The sequence below is a fragment of the Hyaena hyaena genome, unplaced genomic scaffold (genome assembly GCF_003009895.1).
Source record: "Hyaena hyaena isolate Hyena2069 unplaced genomic scaffold, ASM300989v1 scaffold_72, whole genome shotgun sequence".
Classification (NCBI taxonomy): Eukaryota; Metazoa; Chordata; class Mammalia; order Carnivora; family Hyaenidae; genus Hyaena; species Hyaena hyaena.
This window is the reverse complement of record NW_024080703.1, coordinates 1307717-1331606: the sequence shown is the minus strand read 5'-3', so window position 1 is coordinate 1331606 and position 23890 is coordinate 1307717. Positions and strand designations below refer to the sequence as shown.

General features: G+C 39.4%; 1 protein-coding gene and 1 long non-coding RNA gene across 2 annotated transcripts in view; one reads left to right on the top strand and one right to left on the bottom strand.

Annotated features, from left to right (window-relative positions):
- Positions 1–23890, top strand: part of LOC120232369 — a 51025-nt gene that overhangs the window by 11822 nt on the left and 15313 nt on the right. The window lies entirely within an intron of this gene.
- Positions 4973–5799, bottom strand: LOC120232368 (oligosaccharyltransferase complex subunit OSTC-like). Its single transcript, XM_039233063.1, has one exon. The coding sequence runs from the start codon at positions 5756–5758 to the stop codon at positions 5309–5311; it is 450 nt and encodes a 149-aa protein (XP_039088994.1). The 5' UTR covers positions 5759–5799; the 3' UTR covers positions 4973–5308.

Genomic DNA, 23890 nt, shown 5'->3' with positions numbered 1-23890 from the left:
CATCCAAGTTCATCTCAGATCATGATCTCAGGGTTTGTGAGTTCAAGCCTCACATCGGGCTCTGTGCTAACAGCTCAGAGCCTATAGCCTGCTTTGAAATCTGTGTCTTCATCTCTCTCTGCCCCTCCCTCACTCACATTCTGTTTCTCTCTGTCTCTCTCTGTCTCTCAAAAATAAATAATCATTAAAAAAATTTTTTAATGGTTTTAGAAAAAAAAACAGAAAAGATTTTCAGGTCCCAGGTAATAATCTTCTTCATCCAAGTACTCACTTGAACTACAGTGAAACTTACAATAGTTGACCTTACAACAATTGCAGCTTCATAGACAAGTGGGATCACTTTTGTTTAGTGGCAAAGGGACAAAAAATGGTTTCGGCCCCAGCTGTTCATTAAGGAGGAAATATAGGAACATGAACTATCACTGTTGTGTTTGAAATGTCTTCAGACTTTTAAATATTGTGAAAAGTATTTCTGAGATGAGGACCAATCTGAATTAGTAATGCTAAAAAGGCAACACACACACACACACAGAGACACACTGGTAATTTTAGAAAGTCTTTTCAGGAAGAACTGAAGCTGTGCCTAAAAGCTTGAGCAAGCATCACGCCTCATCCAGGAAAGAGCCCTGCACATGTCCCCTGGGAACATGTGACCTGTAGATGCTGAGGGCTGATGTGTGCCTCCTATCCGCTGTGCTTCCTCTCATCGGCACAAATTCACAGTCTCCTGCTGCGACCAGGTCAGTCCATGACAGCCGAATACAGGCTGGTGTAGTCATTGTGAACCTTACGTTTTGGGTGCCTTTCCTTATTTCCAGCTAATTTCCAGCTTAGCTCTGGGCCTGGAAATCAAGTCACAGCTCTGTGTGTGAAAGGGGCTGGGATCACACTGAGCTGTAAGTGACCAGACCTCTGCAACATACAGGCACGATCACATCAGAAACTCACAACATTGCCATCTCAGGTGCTTATGAGGTCTGTGGGGACACAGAAGAGAGCAAAAGGCAATAGTAGCAAACGGGCTTCTACAGTAATCCACAGCTAGATGCCTTCAGCACAGTGTAGGTGGGAGCGCTGTCTTCCAGAGTGAGTGCAGTTACATAAAGCTAAGGCTACGTGGGAAGGGAACACTGCTTTGTGCCCACAGGACCTCTGCAGAATTGGCCATCCTGTTACCCTAATGTCTTTAAAAGATGCCCATTCACTTACAGCAAGGGAGAGGAACAGTGTCCCGGTAATTGACACTGATCTAATGGCTTGTCCTTGACATGCCAAGATCCCTTCTGAACCATAGCCTCAGGGCATGTTTTAGCCAACATTGTTGCTAGGACCCTGGTTGTTAGCCGGGGAGCTGGGGAGGCCAGTGGCGGCAGGGATGGCTTTTTGAGCATGTGGCCCGAGCGGCCTCACAGAGCCCCGTACTTAGCGAAGTTCCACACCTGGTTTACTGCTCTACTGTCTCCATCTGAAGGTTCTTTTTATTTTTTTTTTAAGTTTGTTTGTTTATTTATTTATTTATTTATTTATTTATTCTGAGAGAGACAGAGACCACGTGAACAAGGGAGGGTCAGAGAGAGGGGGAGAGAGAGATTAACAAGCAGGCTCCACACTGACAGAGCAGAGCCTGATGCAGAGCTTGAACTCACAAAACCAGGAGATTATGACCTGAGCCAAAACTGAGAGTTGGATGCTTAACCGACTGAGCCCTTCCATCTGGGGAGTCTTAATTTTTTAACAACAGTGTCACATTCTCATTTTCCACTGGGGCTTGCGAATGACGTTGCTGATGCTGATTGACAGGCGGCGAGGCTCCCCGGGCACCATGTCTAAGGAGGTGTGAAGAGCCTGAACAAATGCTGGAAGCATTGTTTACAGGCTTGAAATGAATCTCAAGGATGAGATGTGTGGACGATGTGACTCAGAAGGCTGTATGAGAGCAGGGGTTTGTGGAAGCTTCCAGAAGAGTTCCCAGGGGGGAGGGAAGTATGGTCAAGGTACCCACAAACCCCATCAGAAAGGACTACTGACTGCAGGACCCCCTCGAGCCTACTCTCCTTTCTCAAAAAGTGGCAGTCAGACTGCCCTGCTCGCCCTCAGATTACAGTGGATTCTCTTCTGCCGCCCTGCCCCGCTGTCTGTAGTCTCCATTCTTCCTACCCATGAGGCAGATGGTTGACTCCCAGAGAATAAAAAAGGCGCTCTCATCCCTTCTCTCTGCAGTAATGACCCAAGCTCCATTCTTCCCTAGACCTTCTTTTTTTTTTTTAAGTTTATTTACGTATTTATTTTTGAGAGAGAGAGACACAGAGAGAGAGAGAGAGAGAGAGAGCATAAGTGGGGGGAGGGGGTGCAGAGAAAGAGAAGGAGACACACAATCCGAAGCAGGCTCCAGATTCTGTGCTGACAGCTGAGCGGGGCTCGAACCCACAAAACGTGACATCACGACCTGAGCCAAAGTAGGACTCTCAACCAACTGAACCACCCAGATGTCCCTTCCCTAGACCTTCTTGAGGCTTCCAGAGGAAGGTGAAGAAGGGTGGACATTATAGATTTATGACACAGACTGGTGAAGTCCTCTCTAACTGTTCATCCCAGTGAAAGCGATTGTGTAGTACAATCTTTATGAAATGACTGCATAATGAAATAATTAATCCTCTCTGGGCCTTCAGTAAATTGAATAATGTTAAATCATCACAAGGCAGTTTCATTTTTATTCCTTCCAATAGGCAAGCTATGTACTTCTTCAAAAAATGTATAGCACTTGATTTGGCAGATGACCACCCCTCTATTTTAAAATGAAATAAATATTGAAAAAGTCATCAGTCCAGTGTTTTCACAAAATTTTGATTTCATGGAATGCTTTCTTTGCTAAGAATCATAAGTTTTTGAAAGAACAACTACTTGGAAATATAAAAAACCCTCTTCAGACATTTCTTCAAGGAAGAAAAAAAGCAGAATATGTAGAAACCAAAAACCACAAAAACATGATGTGAGGATAAATTCATAATCCTAATGTTCACACATATAGGTCAAATAAAGGAAAATAAGTGAATTAAGAGTCCAATTCAAGAAATAGAAAAACAGCTATAAGTAAACCCAAGAAAATGGTAGGAAAGCAGAAACAGATGCAAGAAAACAAAATAATAGAATTAAAAAATAAACCCAAGGGTAGGATTTTTAAAAGAAAAAGGTAAAGCAATGGCTGGTGTAGTAAAGAAAAGAAAGAAGAATGTATAAGTCAAAGGATTAGAAATGAAAAAAGAAATAAGGCACCCAGAAGAATAACAACTAATCAAAAAGCAATTTATGTGACTTCACAAATAGATTTGAAAACTAGGATGAAGTTTCCTAGAAGAATAAATGTTACCAAAATTGACCTCAGGAAAAATAGAATTACACACTCAGAAGAAATTAATATTATTAAAGCATCTCCCTCTCCTCCAAACACACACGGAATTTGGATGAATTCACAGAGATGTTCTTCAAACTTTGTAAAAAAGATTTCATTTGGAAGCTCTATAAGCTTTTTTTAGAGCCCAGAAACAGAAAGAAACTTCCAGTTCCTTTCATAGGGTCAAAACTAAAGCTTGAATATAATGTCAAATCTCAGAAAGAAATCTGCAGACCATTTATGTTAATACATATGAATGTACAATATGAACTATAATCTTATGTAAGTCAGTGGTGCATTAAAGAAATAACTTACCATGGGGCACCTGGCTGGCTCAGTTGGTAAAGCATGGACTCTTGATCTCAGGATTGTGAGTTTGAGCCCCACGTTGGGTGTAGAGATTACTTAAAAATAAAATCTTTTTTTTTTAATTAGAAAATAACTCACCACCACCAAATAAAATTCATGCCAAGATTGCAACATGCTAAAATGTAAGCAAAAAAACCCTTAGCTTTGCCTTTTATCATAATAGGAAAAGCTGTATAGATATTTACTGAATTTAAAGGGCATGTTGGGATTGGTACGACTAACACACAAGCTATATAGTTCCAAGGACCTACCTTCCAGAACAGTTGTAAAGACAAACAATGGTTTCAAAAATATGCCTCACATCAATGCAAAGGCATGAGAACAAAAGTTATACCTCGTAGGGCAACTTTCTCATGTTCTGCAGGGTGAGAAGCTACAGTTTGTATAATAATGGTTGTAGATTTTCTGGAACAACACTGAGGAACCCCACTAGATACATAGAGATGTAGATATATGCAGATATTATGATCAATATAAAATGTAGTGGCATTTTTATTGAAGACAGAAACAATTCAAGAAATTCTGCAGTAACTGGGTGGAAGACACAATTTATAAATATGTATATACTATGTAATATATTATATATTAATAGTATATATATTAGGACAGAGAATAATTTTCAATTATTTACAGATGCATAATATATGATTGTAAAACTTGATACACAAGAAAATCAACAGACAAACATTAGCATCAATAAGGTAATTCAGAAAGAGGATTGGTTGTAATTTAACCTATAAAACATAAGTATGCATGTGGTTTTCCCATATTCAGATCAATCATCAGAGGATAAATATAATGGATAAATGGAAAATATCTCATTTACAATAACAACAAAAATATTTAAGAATAAGCTTCAAAAGAAATATGCTAGGTCTACAGGAAGAAAACCTCACCAATTCAGGGGTATTTAAGAAAATTTGAATACATGAGAGCTACATCTTGTCTTTAGGACAAATCATTATTTAAAAATATCAATTCTTTTTTTTTTTTAATTACAAAACTTATTTATTTCTGCTCCTTTCATACATCTTACTGTAGAGGAAACGGTCTCGCAGACACATCTGAAATAATGTACTGTCGCGCACTCTGTTTAAAGGCAAAGCACCGTGGGTAAAGCGGATCGTCTGTCCAGAGTTCTCAGCTTACAGGATCTCGCTTCCTGATTTTACATTAATTTTTGAAAGTCACAAATGTCATCTCTAAAAACTGTTAAGGGGGCTGTAAAAAATGATCACTTTATTCAGTATTATAGTTGTAGAAATGGAGTATATTTTCTCTAAGAAATGAAAAACTAAGAAGTAAATGCCACTTCACATCGTTGGTACGTCGGCATAGGCCAGCAGGAAAAATACTGTGATAAGCTTGTCTCTTTGATACCAAGACATTCTAGTTCAAGCTTTCACACGCTTCCTATGTTTTCACTAGATGCTTCTTTTCTGCTGCTTCATTCTTTTCTATAGTTCACATCAGAAGATTGGTACAGCCTTTAAAACTTCATTAGCAGGAGCAAATCCAGTATCCATAGATTTCTTCTCAAAAGGCATTTTAACCCATCAGATATCCCGGCAGTTTCATTCTCATGAATACTCTAGCCATGAAAAAACTCAATAGGACACAGACGAATCCAGTGAATAGAAGAAGAAATCTATTGAGTTTTGGAATGTTTGGTGCATTTGATCGGTCCAGGATTATGAAACCTAAACCTCCCATTGTGAACAGGAAGCTGGATGCAAGTCCTTCCATAATATATTGTCCATTTACTCTGTAGGCCAAGAAGGCTACTGGTCTCTGATGTCCATGTTCATCCGTCATAGAGCCAACACTTGGGGGTTCAACAATAACATCATAAATTATTCCTCCGGTAATGAGGAAGTAAGACACCACCACCAGAGCGTACACCGTCATGGCCGACGGCATATGCACCCAGGGCGGCTTCTTCAGCTTCAGGTTGGGGGATTTGAGCACTAAGAACGGGACCCGGTACAAAGTCTCCATGTTGGTAGCGGCACGGGAGCCTCTCGACCTCAAGCCCCACGCGCCACCCTAAAAATATCAATTCTTCTTAAATAGTCTGCCAACAAAATATTTTTCTGCGACCTTAAAATGAATCTGGAGAAATAAACATGTGGTCATAGCTAGAATATCTTTGGAAAAGAGTAATGAGACAATGAAATATTCATATCCTGAAATCAAATAATTAAGTAATTAAAGTTAAATTTTACTTAATTTACTTCATTTCAGAATGTGTAAGTAATTAAAATAACTTTAATGCCAAAACCAAAATTGTTAGAAAATCATTGGAATAGAATAGTCTAGAAATAGATCCAAATTTATGGGCTTATGAGATGTTCCTTAGACTAAAAGAAAAATTTCAAATAATTGAGTAAAGTTGAAATAGGTGTTAGCCATTTTTAAAAATAAATACAGCTGAGTAGCCCATTAGTCATATCAAAGCAAAGTCTCTGTATCAAAGTTTTAACTGTAAAAAGTAAAACCACAAAGTATCGATAGAAAGTATAGGTTTGTTTATTTCTAATTTTGAAGTGGGGAAATGGTTGTTAAAGAAGATACATAACTTACAACCATAATGGAAAAGATCAACAAAAATCACAACATAAGGTTTTAGAAATTCATATGGTAAATTACAAAAAAAAAATCTAGAAAACGAAAGGAGCCATATTTGCAACACATATATCAAGGAATTCATGGATTTCTTTAATTTTCCATAAAAAATTAATTAAAAAAAACAAGGTTGCAGAAAAAAATAAATACCAATGGCCAGTAAATAAATGGAATGATGCTTGGACTTCTTTATAACTAAAGAAATTCCATTTAAAAGAAAAATATATTAGATTTTACCTACTAGGATTCTAGGTAGCATAGGCAAAGATGTGAAGAAATATGCATTCTCCTTTAGTGCTGGTAAGAATGGAAATTGGTGCAATTTTGCAGGACAATTTGACACTATAATTCTTCTTCAAAGAACTCATCCTATACAGGAGTTCTGATGCATAGGAGCACATGTACCCCAGTGTTCATAGCAGCGCTCTCAGCAATAGCCAAAACATGGAAAGAGCCTAAGTGTCCATCAATGGATGAATGGGTTAAGAAGATGTGGCTTATCTATACAGTGGAATACTACATGGCAATGAGAAAGAATGAAATCTGGCCATGTGTAGCAACATGGATGGACCTTGAGGGTGTTATGCTGAGCGAAATAAGTCAGGCAGAGAAGGACAGATACCATAGGTTTGTACTTATAAGAGGATTAGGAGGAACTTAACAAAGGACCATGGGGGAGAAGAAGGGGAAAAATAGTTGGGGAGAGGGAGGGAGGCAAACCGTGAGAGACTCTTGAATGCCAGAACAAACTGAGGGCAGATGGGGTGGGGGAGGGTAAGGGGGGTGATGGGTATGGAAGAGGGCACTGGTGGAGATGAACACTGGGTGTTATATGGAAACCAACTTGACAATAAACTATTAAAAAAAAAAAAGGAACTCATCCTATAGATAAACTTATGAATAGATTCTCCCTAAGGTATACTAAAGTATGTATGTATAAATATACATAAATACAAATATAGGTGCATATATATTTACTGCAACATCAAATTCAAGACTGGAAGTATTCTGTGTCCATGATGAAGAAAACAGTTAAATAGATATGATGCATTTTTAGACAAAAATATCAAAGCTGTTGGGGTGCCTGGGTGGCTCAGTTGGTTAAGCTTGTGACTCTTGGTTTTGGCTCAGGTCATGGTCTCATGGTTTCATGGGTTTGAGCTCTGTGCAGAGCCTGCTTGAGATTATCTCTCTCCCTCTCTCTCTGCCCTTCCCCTACTCATGCTGTCTATGTCTCTCTCAAAATACATAAATAAACTTATAAAAAGACTACCAAAGCTGTTTAACAGTGAATGAAGTTGATATGTCTATATTTAATGGGGGAGGCCCGCCAAGAAGTATGCCTCATTTCCTTTTCATTTCTTGGCTCCCGTAGATTGGCCTTATGTAATTTGACTTCTGGAAAGCATCCAACACTTTTTTTTTTTTTTTGCTGTTGTTGTTGTTTTCAACAGCTTTATTTTCAGTATAATTCATATGCCATACATTTCAGTCATTTAAAGGGTACAATTAAGTGGTTTTTAGTATATTCACAAAACGGTGCAGCCATCACCACAATTTTTGTCTCCCTTAAAGAAAGCCCCATAACCCATTAACGGTCACTCCTCTTATCAACCAGCAGCCCTACACAACCACTGATCAACTGTCTGTCTCTATAGATGTGCTTATTGGGGACCTTTTCAACAAATGGAATTATACACACATAATGAAGAGTGGAATTTTTGAGTCACAAAGAAACTCTGAGTTTTGAGGAACTGGGGAAATGTTTTCTGAAGCTATACTCCTTTATATTCTCATCACAGTGCATGAGTATTCTAACTTCTCCACATCCTCACCGACACTTACTATTTCTTATCCTTTACTTTGGGGCATTCCTAGTGCATGAGAAGTGATAATTCACTGTGGTTTAGACTTGCATTTCCCTCATGCACGTTGAATGTCTTTTCAGGTGCTTATTGGCCATTTTACATGTTTTAGGTAAATATCTCATCAGAAAGTTTGCTCATTTTTCCCATTTGGTTATTTATCTTTTTATTATTAGATTGTAAGAGTTCCTTATATATTCTGGATACAAGTACCTCTCAAGCCTATATGGTTTTTAAATATTTACTCTTATTTTCTGAATTTTCTTCATGAAACCATTTGCAGCACAAGAGGTCATTTTGTTGAACGCCAGTTCATCTGTTTTTTTCCTTTTGTCATTTGTGCTTTGATGTTGTACCAGAAAAAGTTTAATCCCTGGTCAGAAGGATTTGCTTCTATGTTTTCATAGATTTTTATCGTTTTAGCTCTTTAGATCTGTGATCCATTTTAAGCTTTATTCTCGGAGAAAGATAGGGACTCACCTTCATTCTCTGAATGTGAATATCCAGTTAATCCAACACCATTTATTTATTTATTTTTTTAAATAGTTTATTGTCAAGTTGGTTTCCATATAACACCCAGTGCTCATCCCCACAAGTGCCCTCCTCCATGCCCATCACCCCCTTTCCTCTTCCCCCACCCCATCTGCCCTCAGTTTGTTCTCGGCATTCAAAAGTCTCTCATGGTCTGCCTCCCTCCCTCTTCCCCACTATTTTTCCCCTTCTTCTCCCCCATGGTCCTTCGTTAAGTTCTTCCTATTCCTCCTATACGTGCAAACATATGGTATCTGTCCTTCTCTGCCTGACTTATTTCGTTCAGCAAAACACCCTCTAGTTCCATTCACATTGCTACACATGGCCAGATTTCATTCTTTCTCATTACCATGTAGTATTCCATTGTATAGATAAATCACATCTTCTTGACCCATTCATCAGTTGATGGACACTTAGGCTCTTTCCATGTTTTGGCTATTGTTGAGAGCACTGCTATGAACATTGGGGCACATGTGCCCTTATGCATCAGCACTCCTGTATCCCTTGGGTAAATTCCTAGCAGTGCTATTGCTGGGTCATAGGGGAGTTCTAGTGCTAATTTTTTGAGAAATCTCCACACTGTTTTCCAGAGGGGCTGCACCAGTTTACATTCCCACCAACAGAATCCAACACCATTTATTGAAAAATATCTTTCCCCCAACTGAATTATCTTGCCAGTATTGCCTAAGGATTATTCTAGAATCAAATGTTGACTGATGGTTGATGCATTTTTATGACTTTTTCATTAAACAAATTGTTGTTCTTTGTGAGTGGAATGTACATAGAATTTATATAACATTTCATGAAAAATTACCACCTAACCTTTTGTTAACCCTCCGGTTTTCACACACATTTGTCAGTATTAAGGTTCTGCTTAAATTCAAGAAGCTCAGTTTGAAAGGCTATAGATGTTTTTGATTTTCCTCTATCATTGTGAAATTATGATGTCACTTTGTTAGCTGATGATGTGGATTAAAATGTTTCCTAGATACTTGTTATTTAGGTATGTGGAGAATTAAGTATAGGAGAAAAAATAGCTCTAGAGAAGGAAATGGAATTACTGAATTTTACCCTGATCATCATAATCACAGCTACCATTCATTGAGCATTTACTCCTCGCTATATATGTTATCGATTTAATTCTTGAAGCAACCTATTTTACAGATTAGGAAACTGAGACTGGGAAAATGCAATAATATCCCTAAAGTTACACTATGTATAGATGGCAAAGCTGGGGTTCAGAGCCAGGTCTACCTGAATTTCAAGTTCAAAGACAGTTTACTTCCCCTTCCTGGAATGGTGCCCAGCACCACATATGGCTCATGCTGAAATCCTATAAAATGGCATCATGTCCTAGGGGAATAAATTCATATATTTGTCCATATAAAAGACAATTATTTTTCCCAGAAGGAGGAAGAACAGTTAGCAAATTCATAACTTGTTGAATATACTTCAAACAAACACACTGCTCCCTTCCAGAAAGGTTTTTTCATTATCCCAGGCAATCAGAAGTACTGAGACACTGTGGTTCATGTTGAGAGCCTATTTGCTTCTCTTGAATCTTAGATTTCACACCAATCTCAGTCAGCGATTTTTTTTTTTTCCTATGGGACTAATTTCTGATGAAGACAGGAAGTAAGACTTGGAAAAAACTCCTGTGTTCCCTCTGGAAAATAATGTAGTCACTTTTCTTACTGGCCTTGCACGTTCAACTCTGTGAAACAATCCTAGAATCAGATCCTAACAAATAGCCTCCAAATGCATAAGTGATTTTTTAAAAGTTGAAAATGAAAGAAACATGTGACTGACTATAGAAGGCAATTTGGGTTATTTCATTGATGAAAAGGCAGAAAAGTATTGGTATTGAGTGTGTGAATGACCCAGAAGGAAAAACACAGACTAGTGTCTGTGCTACAGCTTAGCCCTTGACTTTAAGGTGTCTCCATGTTAAGGTTACTGCATAGCAAAGATTTTACATTGGGTGGAGGAGGAAAAAGCATATGATGTGAAGGACTGGGTTTGCAGTCTGTATTCAACAATTTCTAAGAGGCTAGCCTTAGAAAAATTACAAAACTCCACATTTCATTTCTTTGTCTATAAAATGAAGATGCTTTTAATTGTTAAAATGTAGCCCAATACAGAGATCAGAGCCCTGGGCTTCACACTTATTTACATCAGAGTCCAAATCCCCACTGTGTGGTGTTGGATAGACAGCTTGCCTCTCTGAACCTCAGTTTTTCCTTCTATAAATGGGGTTATTAATACAGAGGGTTTGTGAAAATTAAGATAACATGTACAAAGCACATACAGTTGAACTTGGCTCATACTGCATGCTAAAAATACATGCACCTTTTGTTGTTTATGATCATTGTTGCCCCTACTACGTGAGCTGCCTTGTCCAACACATACCATGAAGAATACCCTCTCTCCTCACTTTTACTTTGAAAGAATAGTCATGTTTAATGATTATCCTTTCCCGTAGGGACAGGCATTTCCCCCTTTGCCATAATGTAAATGTAAAAAACTTCTGATTCCTTTTCATGAGTTCTGGGTGTAGCTGTGTTTACTTTCTCCTTAGAAGTGAACTTCAGTGTTTTAGTTTAATTACTCAAAGCCCCTTGCGGAAAGTAAGCCTTTCCTGGGTCAGTGATTCCCTGGGCTGATACACACAGAAGCGAAGGAGCTGGGGTAGGGGCTGTGGCGCCCCGTCTCCTCACCCGAAAAATGTGCATTTCCAATTCAGAATCTCCTTGGAAACCGTTGGCTCTAGAGGCAGAGACTATTTTTACCAATAGAGGCTGGCCCCTGAAACTTTTTCTGCCAGCTCATCTTACCACGACTTCACTCCTCTGTCCCCACAACCCTTTCCAACTGGAAAACAGAACAAGTTTCAAGGCAATGCTTGGAAGCAGGCAGGCGGGACATGTTTTATGAAAAAGCAAGTCTCTGAAATTAGGATTTCAACCGGCTGTCCCTCCAGCAGCATCTTCCAGCTTTTACTTTCTGCTCTTCAATGAAAGGAGAAATACTGAGAGTGCCTTTGAAAATAAAAGGGAAAAAAATGAAGCACTTCCTTGGTTCTTTTATTATTTGTTTTAGTGTTTAGTTTTGAGAGAGACATAGAAACCATGTGAGTGGGGGAGGGGCAGAAAGAGAGGGAGACACAGAACCGGAAGCAGGCTCCATCCATGCTCCAAACTGTAGCACACAGCCCAACACAGGGCTTGAACCCAAGAACCATGAGATCATGACCTGAGCCAAAGTCAGATGTTTAACCGACTGAGCCACCCAGGCACTCCTCCTTGGTTCTGATTAAAATGCACAAGCCAATGTTAACTTCCTCATATGACTGAAAAGGAACTCACAAAGAGGAGCCTAGGTTAGGCACCCAGGGTAGATGTGACTTCCCATGGAAGGTGCTGTTGGTAGGAGACATGAAGGTCATCTGTTCTTAACTGACTTTGAGACCCCAACAATGATACTCAGAGTCTCCGATGCTAGCTACTCAATGGTCCCACACTACCACTGAACAACACAGCATGTTGTCTTTGAGTTCCTGGAGTAAAGGATTTCTGTGCCTTTGGCTTTCCTTCCCTTTTGAAAATGTTACAATGGATCCCTGTAATATGAGTTACGTATCTGGAAATAGAGATTGTTTCACTCATTTTTAGATGAAGGATTTTAGAGGAAGGATTTAAAATAAAGGATTGAATTCAGTCTTAGGGAGATAAAGGAATTAATCCACAGTCACTCAAGCAGCTTGTGGCAAAACAAAGACTGGAAATCAAGACCAGTTTTCCTCATTCCAGACTGCTCCCCTTCCTGTTATGAAGCCCTGGAAGTTTACTGAGGAGCAGCTTAGCTGGACATATTCTTGCTCTACAAGATTATAAATGGTCTATTCTCAAATGAACTGCAACTGTTAAATTGTTAATAACAATTTAGGTATATTAAAATATGATAATTTGTGCCCAAAGGCACAACTTCTATTTCTAGGCAGATGACACGTACATCTATGCCAAAACTCTCCCTCTTGACTTGGGCTCACATAATATTTTGTATACAAGATAATATTCCTTAATACTTAATCAGTGCATAGTTAATGAGTGTCTCCTGTATGCTCAGCACTCTTCTAGGTGCTGTAGAGATTAGAGGGAAAATTTTTTTTTCAGTACAGATTTAGAAGACTAGAGATGCCTGTGGGAGGAAATTTTGAAGAAGGAAGTCCAAAGGCTTTGACTTCCAAAGACATGCTGGGTCCTAAAGTATGAATGGCTGCTGGGAGACCACTGGGGTGAGGGGGCAAGGGGTGTGCAGAGATTTTATAGAGACTCTCACTGAGACAATGTTATATCACATTGCCCAGGTCAAGGGAAAAATCTTAATGTTTCAAGATGAAATATGCTTTACATTGCTTAAATCAAGACTCTGTGTGTGGGTTTAACTTGTACGAAAGGAGAACAGGAGCTAAGTCATTTGCAGTCAGAGAGCTAATAAAACCCCATGAGACACCACTTTCTTTCTTAGCAGAATAATAGCTAAAACTTAAAGATGATTATGACTTTTAGTCTGTGAGCTTTTCTGCTGACAGAGATCTTTTTCATGTGTGTGTTAGATCTAAATGGAAAGATGGGTGTCCTTGAAAAAAAATGTTGCTTCCAGAATTAGGATCCTCTTGGTTCCATAAGGATGATTTGTGACTCAGGTTTGAAAAGATTTTTGATTTACTTGTAAGAAGAGAAGCGTGTCTTGAAATGGTTTCCAAGTTTGTCAGACTTTTCTTTAATGAATTAAATGCCATCTTCCAGCCCTCATTGTTAGAATGTTATAAATTTATCTAACTCTGAAGTTTATAAAGGACTTGCGCTTCCTAGGAGAGGAAGAGAGGGCAAGCTTCAGAGAGGTTGGGTGACTTGCCCAAGGTTATACAGCTAATAAGTGACAGAGTTAGATGAGAAGAAGTCTTCACTGATTTTATCCAATGCTCTTTCTCTCATACTCTAATGGCTTAGCATTAGAAGGAAAGAAGGGCAAAGTAAGTAAGATAAAGATAAGGGTTAGGACTGATGAGATACTTGCTAAGGTAATCCAGTTTCCTCCAAAGTAAAACAGTTGGAAAAGAAAATTGACTTCATTTTTATATGTTTTAAAGCCCTCACCAGTGTTATATAAATGAAAAATTAATGAACACCTGTAAAAGATTTCATTGCCTCACTCTCTGGGGCCACAATTTAAAGTTAATGTTATTTTCTGTATTAATAGCTGCTCCCAGTGATGTTTCCTTTTAAATTAATGCAGATGCCAGGTAATTTGGAAGAGACCAAATAGACCGAGAGGAACAACTCACATTGCTCACTCAGCAGCCCTCTCATTTGAAAAGAGAGCTACAGGACCAGTTATTACCATTGGGACCTTGTTGGCGGTCATTAGATGCACACAAGCTACTCCTTAAGAATTACATCCTCTAGTTCTTATCCTTTGGAAAACTTGTGGGCTCCTAGTAATTGTAGAATAGAATTACATTATCACAATACTCCCACTGAGTTTCTCTCCCCTCTTCATTTTTTAAACATTTTCCTTAAACATGACTGCTTGCTCCAGCACCGATAAGGGAGTGGGTTGACACGTTCTGCTCATAAAATGGTAATGATCATCATTGGGGTGATTGCAGATGAAGAATGGAAACATCCTCAGTCTGAGAGCCCAAGCTTAGTATTCGGAGGCATCCTCAAGATTTTTGCAAACTCTCTAAGTCGTGTCTTTATTCTGGAAGAGCTGAGGCTTCAGCCCACCCTCCTTTGACCTTCAGCCTGACCTCCCTCAAGGAAAGAGAACCTCGTATGTGTTCCCAGATTCATGGCTCACCCCTTGTCATCAGAGGCGTAATGATTTCTCTGGACAGGGAACCAGACAAACGTGTGGATGTCTTTTCTGACACCAGTTTGAAGTTATCCTGATAAATTAGCCTGAAGTAGAGTGGAATTCCTCAAGTGCAGTGACTACTTCATGTTGAATTCATGTGGGGCTTTCATATGTGCCTGCCCCCCTTCCTGTTAGTCTCTAAGTTTGCTTTTGAAGCGAAAAATATGGAGAATTAATGAAGTAGCTGTAGAAATCAGACTCTAAATATCACCACTAATATATATACCATATATATATACACACACATACATACATACATACAGTGCATATACACACACATACATACATACACACAGTGCATATACTACTGTATAAATATGCAAAATGAATTTTAATACATGCATAGAAAATGCAAAGCAAAGGAGAGATAACTATAAATAGGAGTTGTATTTTTCCTTTACTCTACAGATTCATCTTAAGTTCTTTCTTAACCAAGGTTTTAAAGTCTTTTTATGAGGTAACTGGGCTGATCATCATGTTCTCTACTCACCATGTTTCTCTCTAGAGGCCCTATTGGGATATGGTAGGGAAAACAATCTTAATGTCCTTTATAGACAGTCCCTAACTTAGGGGATGGTTTGACTTATGATTTTTTTACTTCATGTGGTGGGAAAAGTAATACAAATTCAATACAAACTATACTTTGAATTTTGAATTTGGATCTTTTCCTGGGCTAGCGATATGCGGTATGATACTCTCTCTAATGCTGGGCAGGCACAGGGAGGCTCACTCCCAGTCAGCCACGCGATCACAACGGTGAACGACCAATACACTCACAACCATTCTGCACCCGTGCGACCACTCTGTTTTTCACTTTCAGTGCCGTTATTAGACAAGTTATGTGAGATATTCAGTGCTTTATTATAAAATAGTCTCTGTGTTAGATGATTTCGCCCAAGTGTAGGCTAAGGTAAGTGTTCTGAGCACGTTTAAGGTTGGCTCGGCTGAGCTGTGATGTTCAGTATCAGTAGGTTAGGTGTGTTCAGTGCATCTTTGACTTAATATTTTCAACTTACAATGGGCTTGTCAGGACATAACCCATTGTAAGTCAAGGAAGATCTATACTTAAGTTCTTTCTACTTGCTTGTTACTGGACTAGCAAAGTTTAATGGGCACGTGAATGGTGGCAGAGCCTCGTGTCCCCAAATACCTGGAATGTTAGGCAAAAAATAGTTGGATTAAAGACCCAACTGTATCTTTCCCTTTGAGGGAAAGATCTTTGAGGCACATCTCAAATTAATGATTATACGTCTTGATTAAAGTGCTCTTAATATAAAATCAACTTGAACCACAGCAAATAGAAGAGGAGAAAAATATTATTCTTCCCAATGTTCTGTGGATTTATGGACTCATTTTAGCAGAATCTTAGAAGTAATTTTGCATATGTTTTCACTGAGTCCCAGATAGATGACATGATATGCCCAGGTTGACTTAGCCAGTCCCAGTGGGTGGCAGGTCTGATGCTCAAATCCTTCTGTGCTCATTCTCATTTTAGAAGAATTTATATTTTAAGGTGGAGAAGTGTTGGATTCCTGGGGCATGAATAATCTCACATTTTATGCCCCCTTAAATTCTTTTTCTTTTCTTGCCTTTCTTAAGAGAAAATGTACTGAAATAAAGCATCTCATGTGCCTTCTCTTTTCCTGATTTGAGATGATTTTTTTTTACCATTTTATTGTAAAATGATATGTAGATGCAAAAACCACACCAAACACAAGAGAGATTTGGGATTGTTCTTGCCAGACCCTCGGCAGGTTGGGAGTGCTTGCCCTTGCCCTTCTCTGCCCTGTCTTCTCCCAACTGATGCTTTACTGGGAAGCCAACTTGCAGGATTGCTATGGACCCCATCTGCTCCTGGACCTGCCCAGCCTCATGTCTCTGGATAGGCTCTGCAAAGCTCTCAACCTGGGACATTCCTTTGCTGATCTCAACTGATATTTTATTTAATCTATCTATCTATCTATCTTTACATTTATTTACTTAGTTTGAGAGATTTGGAGAGTGTGTGAGTAGGAGAGGGGCAGAGAAGGAGGGAGAATCTCAAGCAGGCTCCTCACTGTCAGTGCAGAGCCTGAAGCAGGGCTCAAGCTCAAGAAACCATGAGATCATGGCCTGAGCCAAAATCAAGAGTCAGATGCTCAACTGACTGAGCCACCCAGGTGCTCCTGATATCATATTTTTTAAAGGATAGTCTTCGTTTCTTATTCCTCATCTCTTTGTTCTCCTTTCTGAAATATTTCTTTAAGTTTATCTACCAATGCTGAGTATTTTAATTTTATTTTACAAGACTATTTCTTACCCACAGATTGTTTTTCTTTTATAGCATCCTCTATTTATTTGATGGATACAATATTTACTCTTCCTTTCTGATGATAGGTTCAAATACCTTTCAAGTTTCCCTTCGTGTTTGGCTGTGTCTCATTTTCCTATGTGATCTTTCTCCCCAGTGTTTGTCTTGGTCTGTCTCTCTCAGACAGGCGGCTTTGCTCGGTGTCTGATGACCTTTGCTGTCTGTCGTTTTTGAGAGGGGGCCCTGCAGACTTGATGGAAGGTTCGTGTTGGGAGGGCTGGCTCTGCTGACAGGTGATCAGGGGACTCGTCAAACAAGTGACAGATGGCATTATCTGGAGACTGTCTCTCTGAGGTCTGAAGTTTCCTCAGAGCAGAATCCTCCAACTTAACTGGCTGCCAGCATTCTGGAAGCAGGACAGGGAAGGTGTCCAAGGACTCCACCATTCAACGCGTAGAGTTTCACTTCATCCTGTTTTGAGTCCTTCTCTCCCTGACAGTCCCCAGTCTGCCTGGTGCTTTGAGTCCTGAGTCATCCAGAAAGTACACGTCAGATTTCCTGTGGGCAGGGTGTGTTGTGGGGTGGGTGGGTAGAGAAGGAAGGGGATAGACATGTTGCAAGGCATCAGAGAAACCCACTGTTCTTTCAGCTGTCTCCCTGCTTTGGCCTTGTTCCCCTCTGTACCTCCCCCCAAAACCCATTCCTGCCCTCCCTTCCCAGTAGCTGGTGTTTCCAAGAGCTTCGTGGTTCCGCAGCGAGAATCAGCGGGCTGCTTACTGGTATGCCTCTTGGGGGCTCTTGAACCATAATTCTCCTCTGCTCAATCTGTTATTGAGCAGATTCTTTTTCCTTTCCCCAATTTGTGTTAAATCCTTTCATCCATTGCTATGTCCTCCAGTTTTCCATATCCATATGCTTAATGACTTTTTAGGTTTTGAGAAAGAAAGGAGGTAAATGGGTGTGGTTATCTTGCTGTTGTTAAATTTGATATCAATAGGCTTCATTTGCCTTCTCAGTATCTCCGTAAAGTCACTTCAGTTAATTTGATCCATTGTTCAGGGTTGCTTAAAAATTTTTAAATGTTTATTTATTTACTGAGAGAGAGAGAGAGAGAGAGAGAGAGAATGAGTGGAGGAGGGGCAGAGAGAGAATCCTAAGCAGGCTCTATGCTGTCATTGCAGAGCCTGACCTGGGGCTTGATCCTACGGATGATGAGATCAGAACCTGAACCAAAATTAAGAGTCAGATGCCTAGTTGAGACACCCAAGTGCCCCGAGGTTGCTTAAAATGTTTAAGTAAAATTATATTTAGACCAAAGTAGAAACTTTATTTATTCACCAGTGTATCCTTTATATTAAAAAAAAAAAAGAGCAGAACATTTATTACTTGCTCAGACAGTAATGATTTTAAACTGGTGAAGACATCTATCAATAACATTTATATTAAGAGATTTGTTTTGCTTGTTTGAAATTATAAGGAAACTTTAACTCAGATAATTCATTTTCAGTTACAGCATTTTATATTACTTTATTTTAGAGAATATTTCCTTGAAATAATTTTCTTTGAAGTTTTAACAACTTCATCTCAGAATTATAGTCATAGCTTTTCTCTTTAGAAAGTCTCCACCAAATTTGGTCAGCCCAAACTTTATCTCATGCCCCTTGCTCTGTTGTGAAGCCACCGTGTCCTTACACATAAAAGGGCCTTTGGTGACCTTTAATTGAGAGGTTAATTTTGATTTTGCAAAGCTTTGTCACATCTGTAAGTGAGTGAGCATCATTTTCAGAACAGATAATAATTTAATAAGGAAAAAAAACCTTATGTGTTACTTCCTGCAAGGACTACAGTATTAATTTTTATAGTCAGAGCAAACGACTTTGTTATTCTGCCTAAATCGCCTACATTTTCCTCCTGGAAATGGAAGTCTTTCTTCACACACATCAGGACCAGCTCTACTTGCACACAATCTGTCTTGTAAGGTACTTACAGACCTCCTCACCCTGCAGACAAGGGTACATGGCTCTGAACTTTTCACTGCAAGTCATTTCTTGGGTTTTCCCATGAAAGCTCCAGTTAAAATGCAAATATATTAGTAGCATTTTCATCCACCGCTATCTTGGGTGTAATTAGGACAACTGAATTCAACAGGGCCATAGGATAGGTAAGTTTAAATGGGACCAAACCAAAAAATCAATGATGGAAAGCACTGTCGAGCCCTTGCAGAAGTGAGAGGTGGAGAGGAAGTGGGAATCTCTCAAATCTACTTGAGATGGAAGGGGCTGCTTTTTTAAACTATTTATTTATTTGTTTGTTTGAGAGAGAGAGAGAATGTGTGAGTGGGGAAGGGACAGGAAGAATCCCAAGCAGTCTCTGCACTGCCAAGGCAGAGCCCAGTGGAAGACTCAAACCTACAAACCATGAGATCATGACCTGAGCTGAGATCAAGAGTCAGACGCTTAACCAGCTGAGCCACCCAGGTGCCCCTGGAAGGGGCTACTTTTAAGGGTAGTGAGCCATGCTCCTGAATTATTCACGCAGATGCCAGAGGAAATCTGGCAGAGGTCCTGTAATAACTATAGCTCCCCTAGTTATGTAGCTACTACTATTTTCCATATGTTTTCATATCCATTATCTCCTTTCATTTCCTCTCAATAATCCTGTGAATCTTGTGAAGTAGAGGAACAAGTTACAACTTATAAAGTGGGGAAACTGGGACCGGAAAAACCATGCAGCCATTCTGAAAAGTCACACCGCTGATGACAAATATCTGGAGCCAACATTAGGACCCAAGTTTAAGGACTCCAGGCTGGGGCTCTTTGCTAGACAATGCTTTTCAAAAGATCCCCCAAAATAACCATAACTGCAGTTGAAGTGACCAGTGGGCCCCAAGATCTAAAAGGAGAGTCTCAAGAGGCCCAAAGTAAGTGTGACATTTTCTCAAAGTCTTGTTTAATCTTACAAAAGAGTGAAGGTTTGTGTTTCATTGTGTATTACTTTGTTTTTTTTTTTCTTTGTAACAAGCAACCTCAATCTCAGGGCTTAAGATAGTCAGACTTCAGTTCTCACTTATGGGTCTGTGGGTTGGCCATGATTGTGCATGCTTGGCTGGGATAGGTCAGACTTGACCCTAGGCTGTGTGTTGGGTTCAGCTCTGCTCTACGGATCTTTTCATTCTGCTTCAACTGTCAATGACCCAAGACAGGTCAGAGGAACAAGTGGAAAGAGGCAATGCCTTTTAAGGCAGCTGTCACCTCCCAACCTCCTTCTGATGACTGAAGCATGACATACAGCTGAGCCTAAAATCACTAGGACAAGATGTATATTCCATTGCTCTACTGTACTGCAAATTTGCATGACAGAGAAAGTGAAGAATTGAGAAAAGTAATCCAGTTGACCACAGCCTTTCTTGTTGACCACAATTATTTACCCCCACATGCAAAATATATTCACCTCCACCCTAAGACTCCCCAAAGTGTCTTCTTATCTCAACAGTAAGCTAAAAAACCTTAATCTCCTGATCGACATTGGTCTAGATGCAACTCCATAAGTTATGGAGACTTATACACTAAGAAGACACATTACCTGCCTAACCCCTTATGCCCATATGCACACCACTACATAGTCAACATGCAATGGTGGAAGACGAAGAGGTTAAATGTCAAAAACATTTGGCAGATCAAGAACAGTAGGCACATAATAGTTACTAATCCACTGAAATTTTGAAATCCCACTGGGAAAATATTGTCAGGCCATAGATAAGGGAGTGCTCCTTGATTGGGGCCAGTCCTGCTCCCTGGGAACAGTCCTCAGCACGTTGTTCTCCATTGCCCTTCACTCTACCTGCCAGAAGTTGATCATCTTTCATGGCCACATTTGAAGAGGGTTGTGGTGAATATGTTCTTCCTGGTGGCTGCACAGTTAGCTTTTTCTGGCTGATTCCTGCCTATGGACTGTTGGTTGTCCTTAAGTCTTTTATAGCCAACTATAGTTTCTTTTAATTAAGTCTGGTGTTAGTTATGCCAATATAATTGTCTCAAAAGCTTTGCAAGTTTTCCATATATTTCATCCAGCCTATTCCTTGTGTTTAAGCCACACCCACCATTCTTTTCGGACATAGATCTCTCTATAGACTTATTTATCAGTCCTTTGAGCTTAATAGACTTTTAGGGGACTATACCTTTAACCAATATAGAAGCATCTTTCTAGTTAAAACATACTTTGGAGTCTTTGGGTACCTGGGCGGCTCAGTTGGTTGAGCGTCTAAATTCAGCTCAGGTCATGATCTCATGGTTTGTGGGTTCAAGCCCCACGTCAGGCGTTGTGCTGACAGCACCTGCTTTGCATTCTGTGTCCACCTTTCTCTCTGCCCCTCACTCCCTTTCTCTCTCTCACTCTCAAAAATAAATAAACATTACATTAAAAAAAAAATCCCTCTGTAGGAGCCATTTTAATCCTTTCAGATGTCTTTAAAAGGTGTGACTACCAGAGTCTTGAGTAAGTGTTTGCCTTGAGTCTGTATTTTATCATATTTATTTAATTTCTATTATAATTTATTGTCAAATTGGCTACCACACAGTGTGTACAGTGTACTCTTGATTTTTGGGGTAGATTACCGTGGTTCATTGCTTACGTACAACACTCAGTGCTCATCCCAACAAGTGCCCTCCTCAATGCCCATCACCCATTTTCCCTCTCCCCCACCCCCCACAGCAACCCTCATTTTGTTCTCTGTATTTAAGAGTCTCTTATGGTTTGCCTCCCTCCCTCTCTGTTTGTATCTGTTTTTTTTCCCCTTCCCTTCCCCCATGGTCTTCTGTTAAGTTTCTCAAGTTCTACATAGGAGTGAAAACATATGATAACTGTCTTTCTAAGACTTATTTAACTTATCATTAATACCTTCCAGTTCCTTCCACGTTGCTGCAAATGGCATTATTTCATTCTTTCTCATTGCCAAGTAGTTATTCCATTGTATATATAAGTCACATCTTCTTTATCCATCCATCAGTTGTAGGCATTTAGTTTGAGTCTGTATTTTAATGACTGCCTTGGGGTGATAAGGTCTTTTCCTGAGGTAGTGCCTTAATGCCTTCACCTTTGATTTGATAAGAAACAGTTTCATTTTCCAACCCTTCAAGTCCTCAAATCTCTGGACTCTCTATTCTCTTTGCAAACTGGCTTTTATTGAATTTGTATCCTTCTTATAGTACCTTACCAAAGGAGCCAGCTCATTCTATCAACACTTTGCCTCAAAACACCACAATTTATTATGAACATTTTCTGTATTCTGCGTTTTACCATAGAGGACAGTATGACAAAATGGTTAGTTGATTACGTATCATAGGTTACAATTTTCCATTCTCCTGTGACTTCCTTACTTCCTGTCCACTAATCTCATAGCCAGTGCTGCAGAGATTTGTTACTAGCATTCTTTCAGGTACCAATTTCTGTATTACCAGTGCTTGCCATGTAACGAACAAAATCAAAACCTCCAGGGATAAAAGAGCAAGTAAATATTTTTCTTGCTTCTGGTTCTTCAGTTTTGTCTGACGTGGCTCCAGGCTTTAGGTTGGGTTCAACCAGTCTCCACAAGTTTCTTTTCCTCCCTCCAATAAGGGAGGATAGCAAGAGCGATGATCAGAAAGGCATGATGCCCTATAGAGTCTAAGGTCAGAAGAAGGTCACTGCTACTTCCTCCCCATTCACTTGTCCAAAGCATGTCACATGGCCAAGCCCCAAATCAAAGCCTACTCTGTGAGTCACGTGGCAGAGAAGAAGAGTTGAGACAAATAAACCAATTTATCATGCATTTCACAATGTATCTTGTTTAATGCAGTTATTTAAATATTGTTATCCTGAAGACTTCAAGTAAAATCAATATTCCAGGATTATTCCTTTCATTTATTATGGCTTTGAATACTCCTATCATTCTACCAAGTGCCCCTCAGAGTTACATGCTGTCCAATATGGAAAGCAGACCCTCATAAAATCGTGTCTCGAGCATTGCAAGGAACAATGGTCTTGTGGGTCTGATAAGGATATTCTGATTCTATAGCAGGAATGCGGGAGAGGGGCATGGAGGACACTGAACACTTTATTCAATACATAATTTTGCCTTCGGTTGTCATGAGTCAAATTATGTCACTTCTGAAATGTGGCCTCCCATGCTCCATGTCTTCTAGCAACAAAATTACCAGGCAAACTGAATGCAAGAGAAAGTCTTCCTTTGAAAACATGTACAGATTGTTGCCCACTATATTAGAAAAGAAACAATACAAGAATACAATGTCCTTTTCTCATTCATCCAACAAATAACTTTTACATATCTCTCATGTGTCAATAATGGTGCTGGTGGCTAATGATATGATTATACGATAGTTAACGAAGTGTGATCTAGGGACCTTGAGTGAGTGTCCTGAGAAATTTCCAAGGGGTCTTCAGGAGCCAAACTAGTTCCACCATGATACTCAAAAGTATCTTAATAATATATTATTAAGTATTCTTAGTATCTTAATAACAGATAGAGAAGTTATTGTCCGGTATGCCAGCCATTTAAAAATATTTTCAAAAATGTAAAACAATGCCATGCTTCTCACTATTTAAAAAAATGTTTTTAACTGGCCAATGTGGGGCTCCAACTGACAATTCTGAGATGAAGAGTCATATGCTCCACCATCCAACCCAGCCAGGTGCCCCACTATTTTTTGTTTTACTTTGGAAAAACAGTCATTCTTCCTAAGAAATATTGTATTTATGTTAATAGGTAAGACTTTATTACTGTGATTTTTGTATGAATTAAGGAATTACCGCTGTTTAAATGTTCACAATTTTCATATTGATAGATATAACCCACATCAACAAAAGTTCTCTTTGATATCCTCAAAAAGTGTTAAGAGTGTA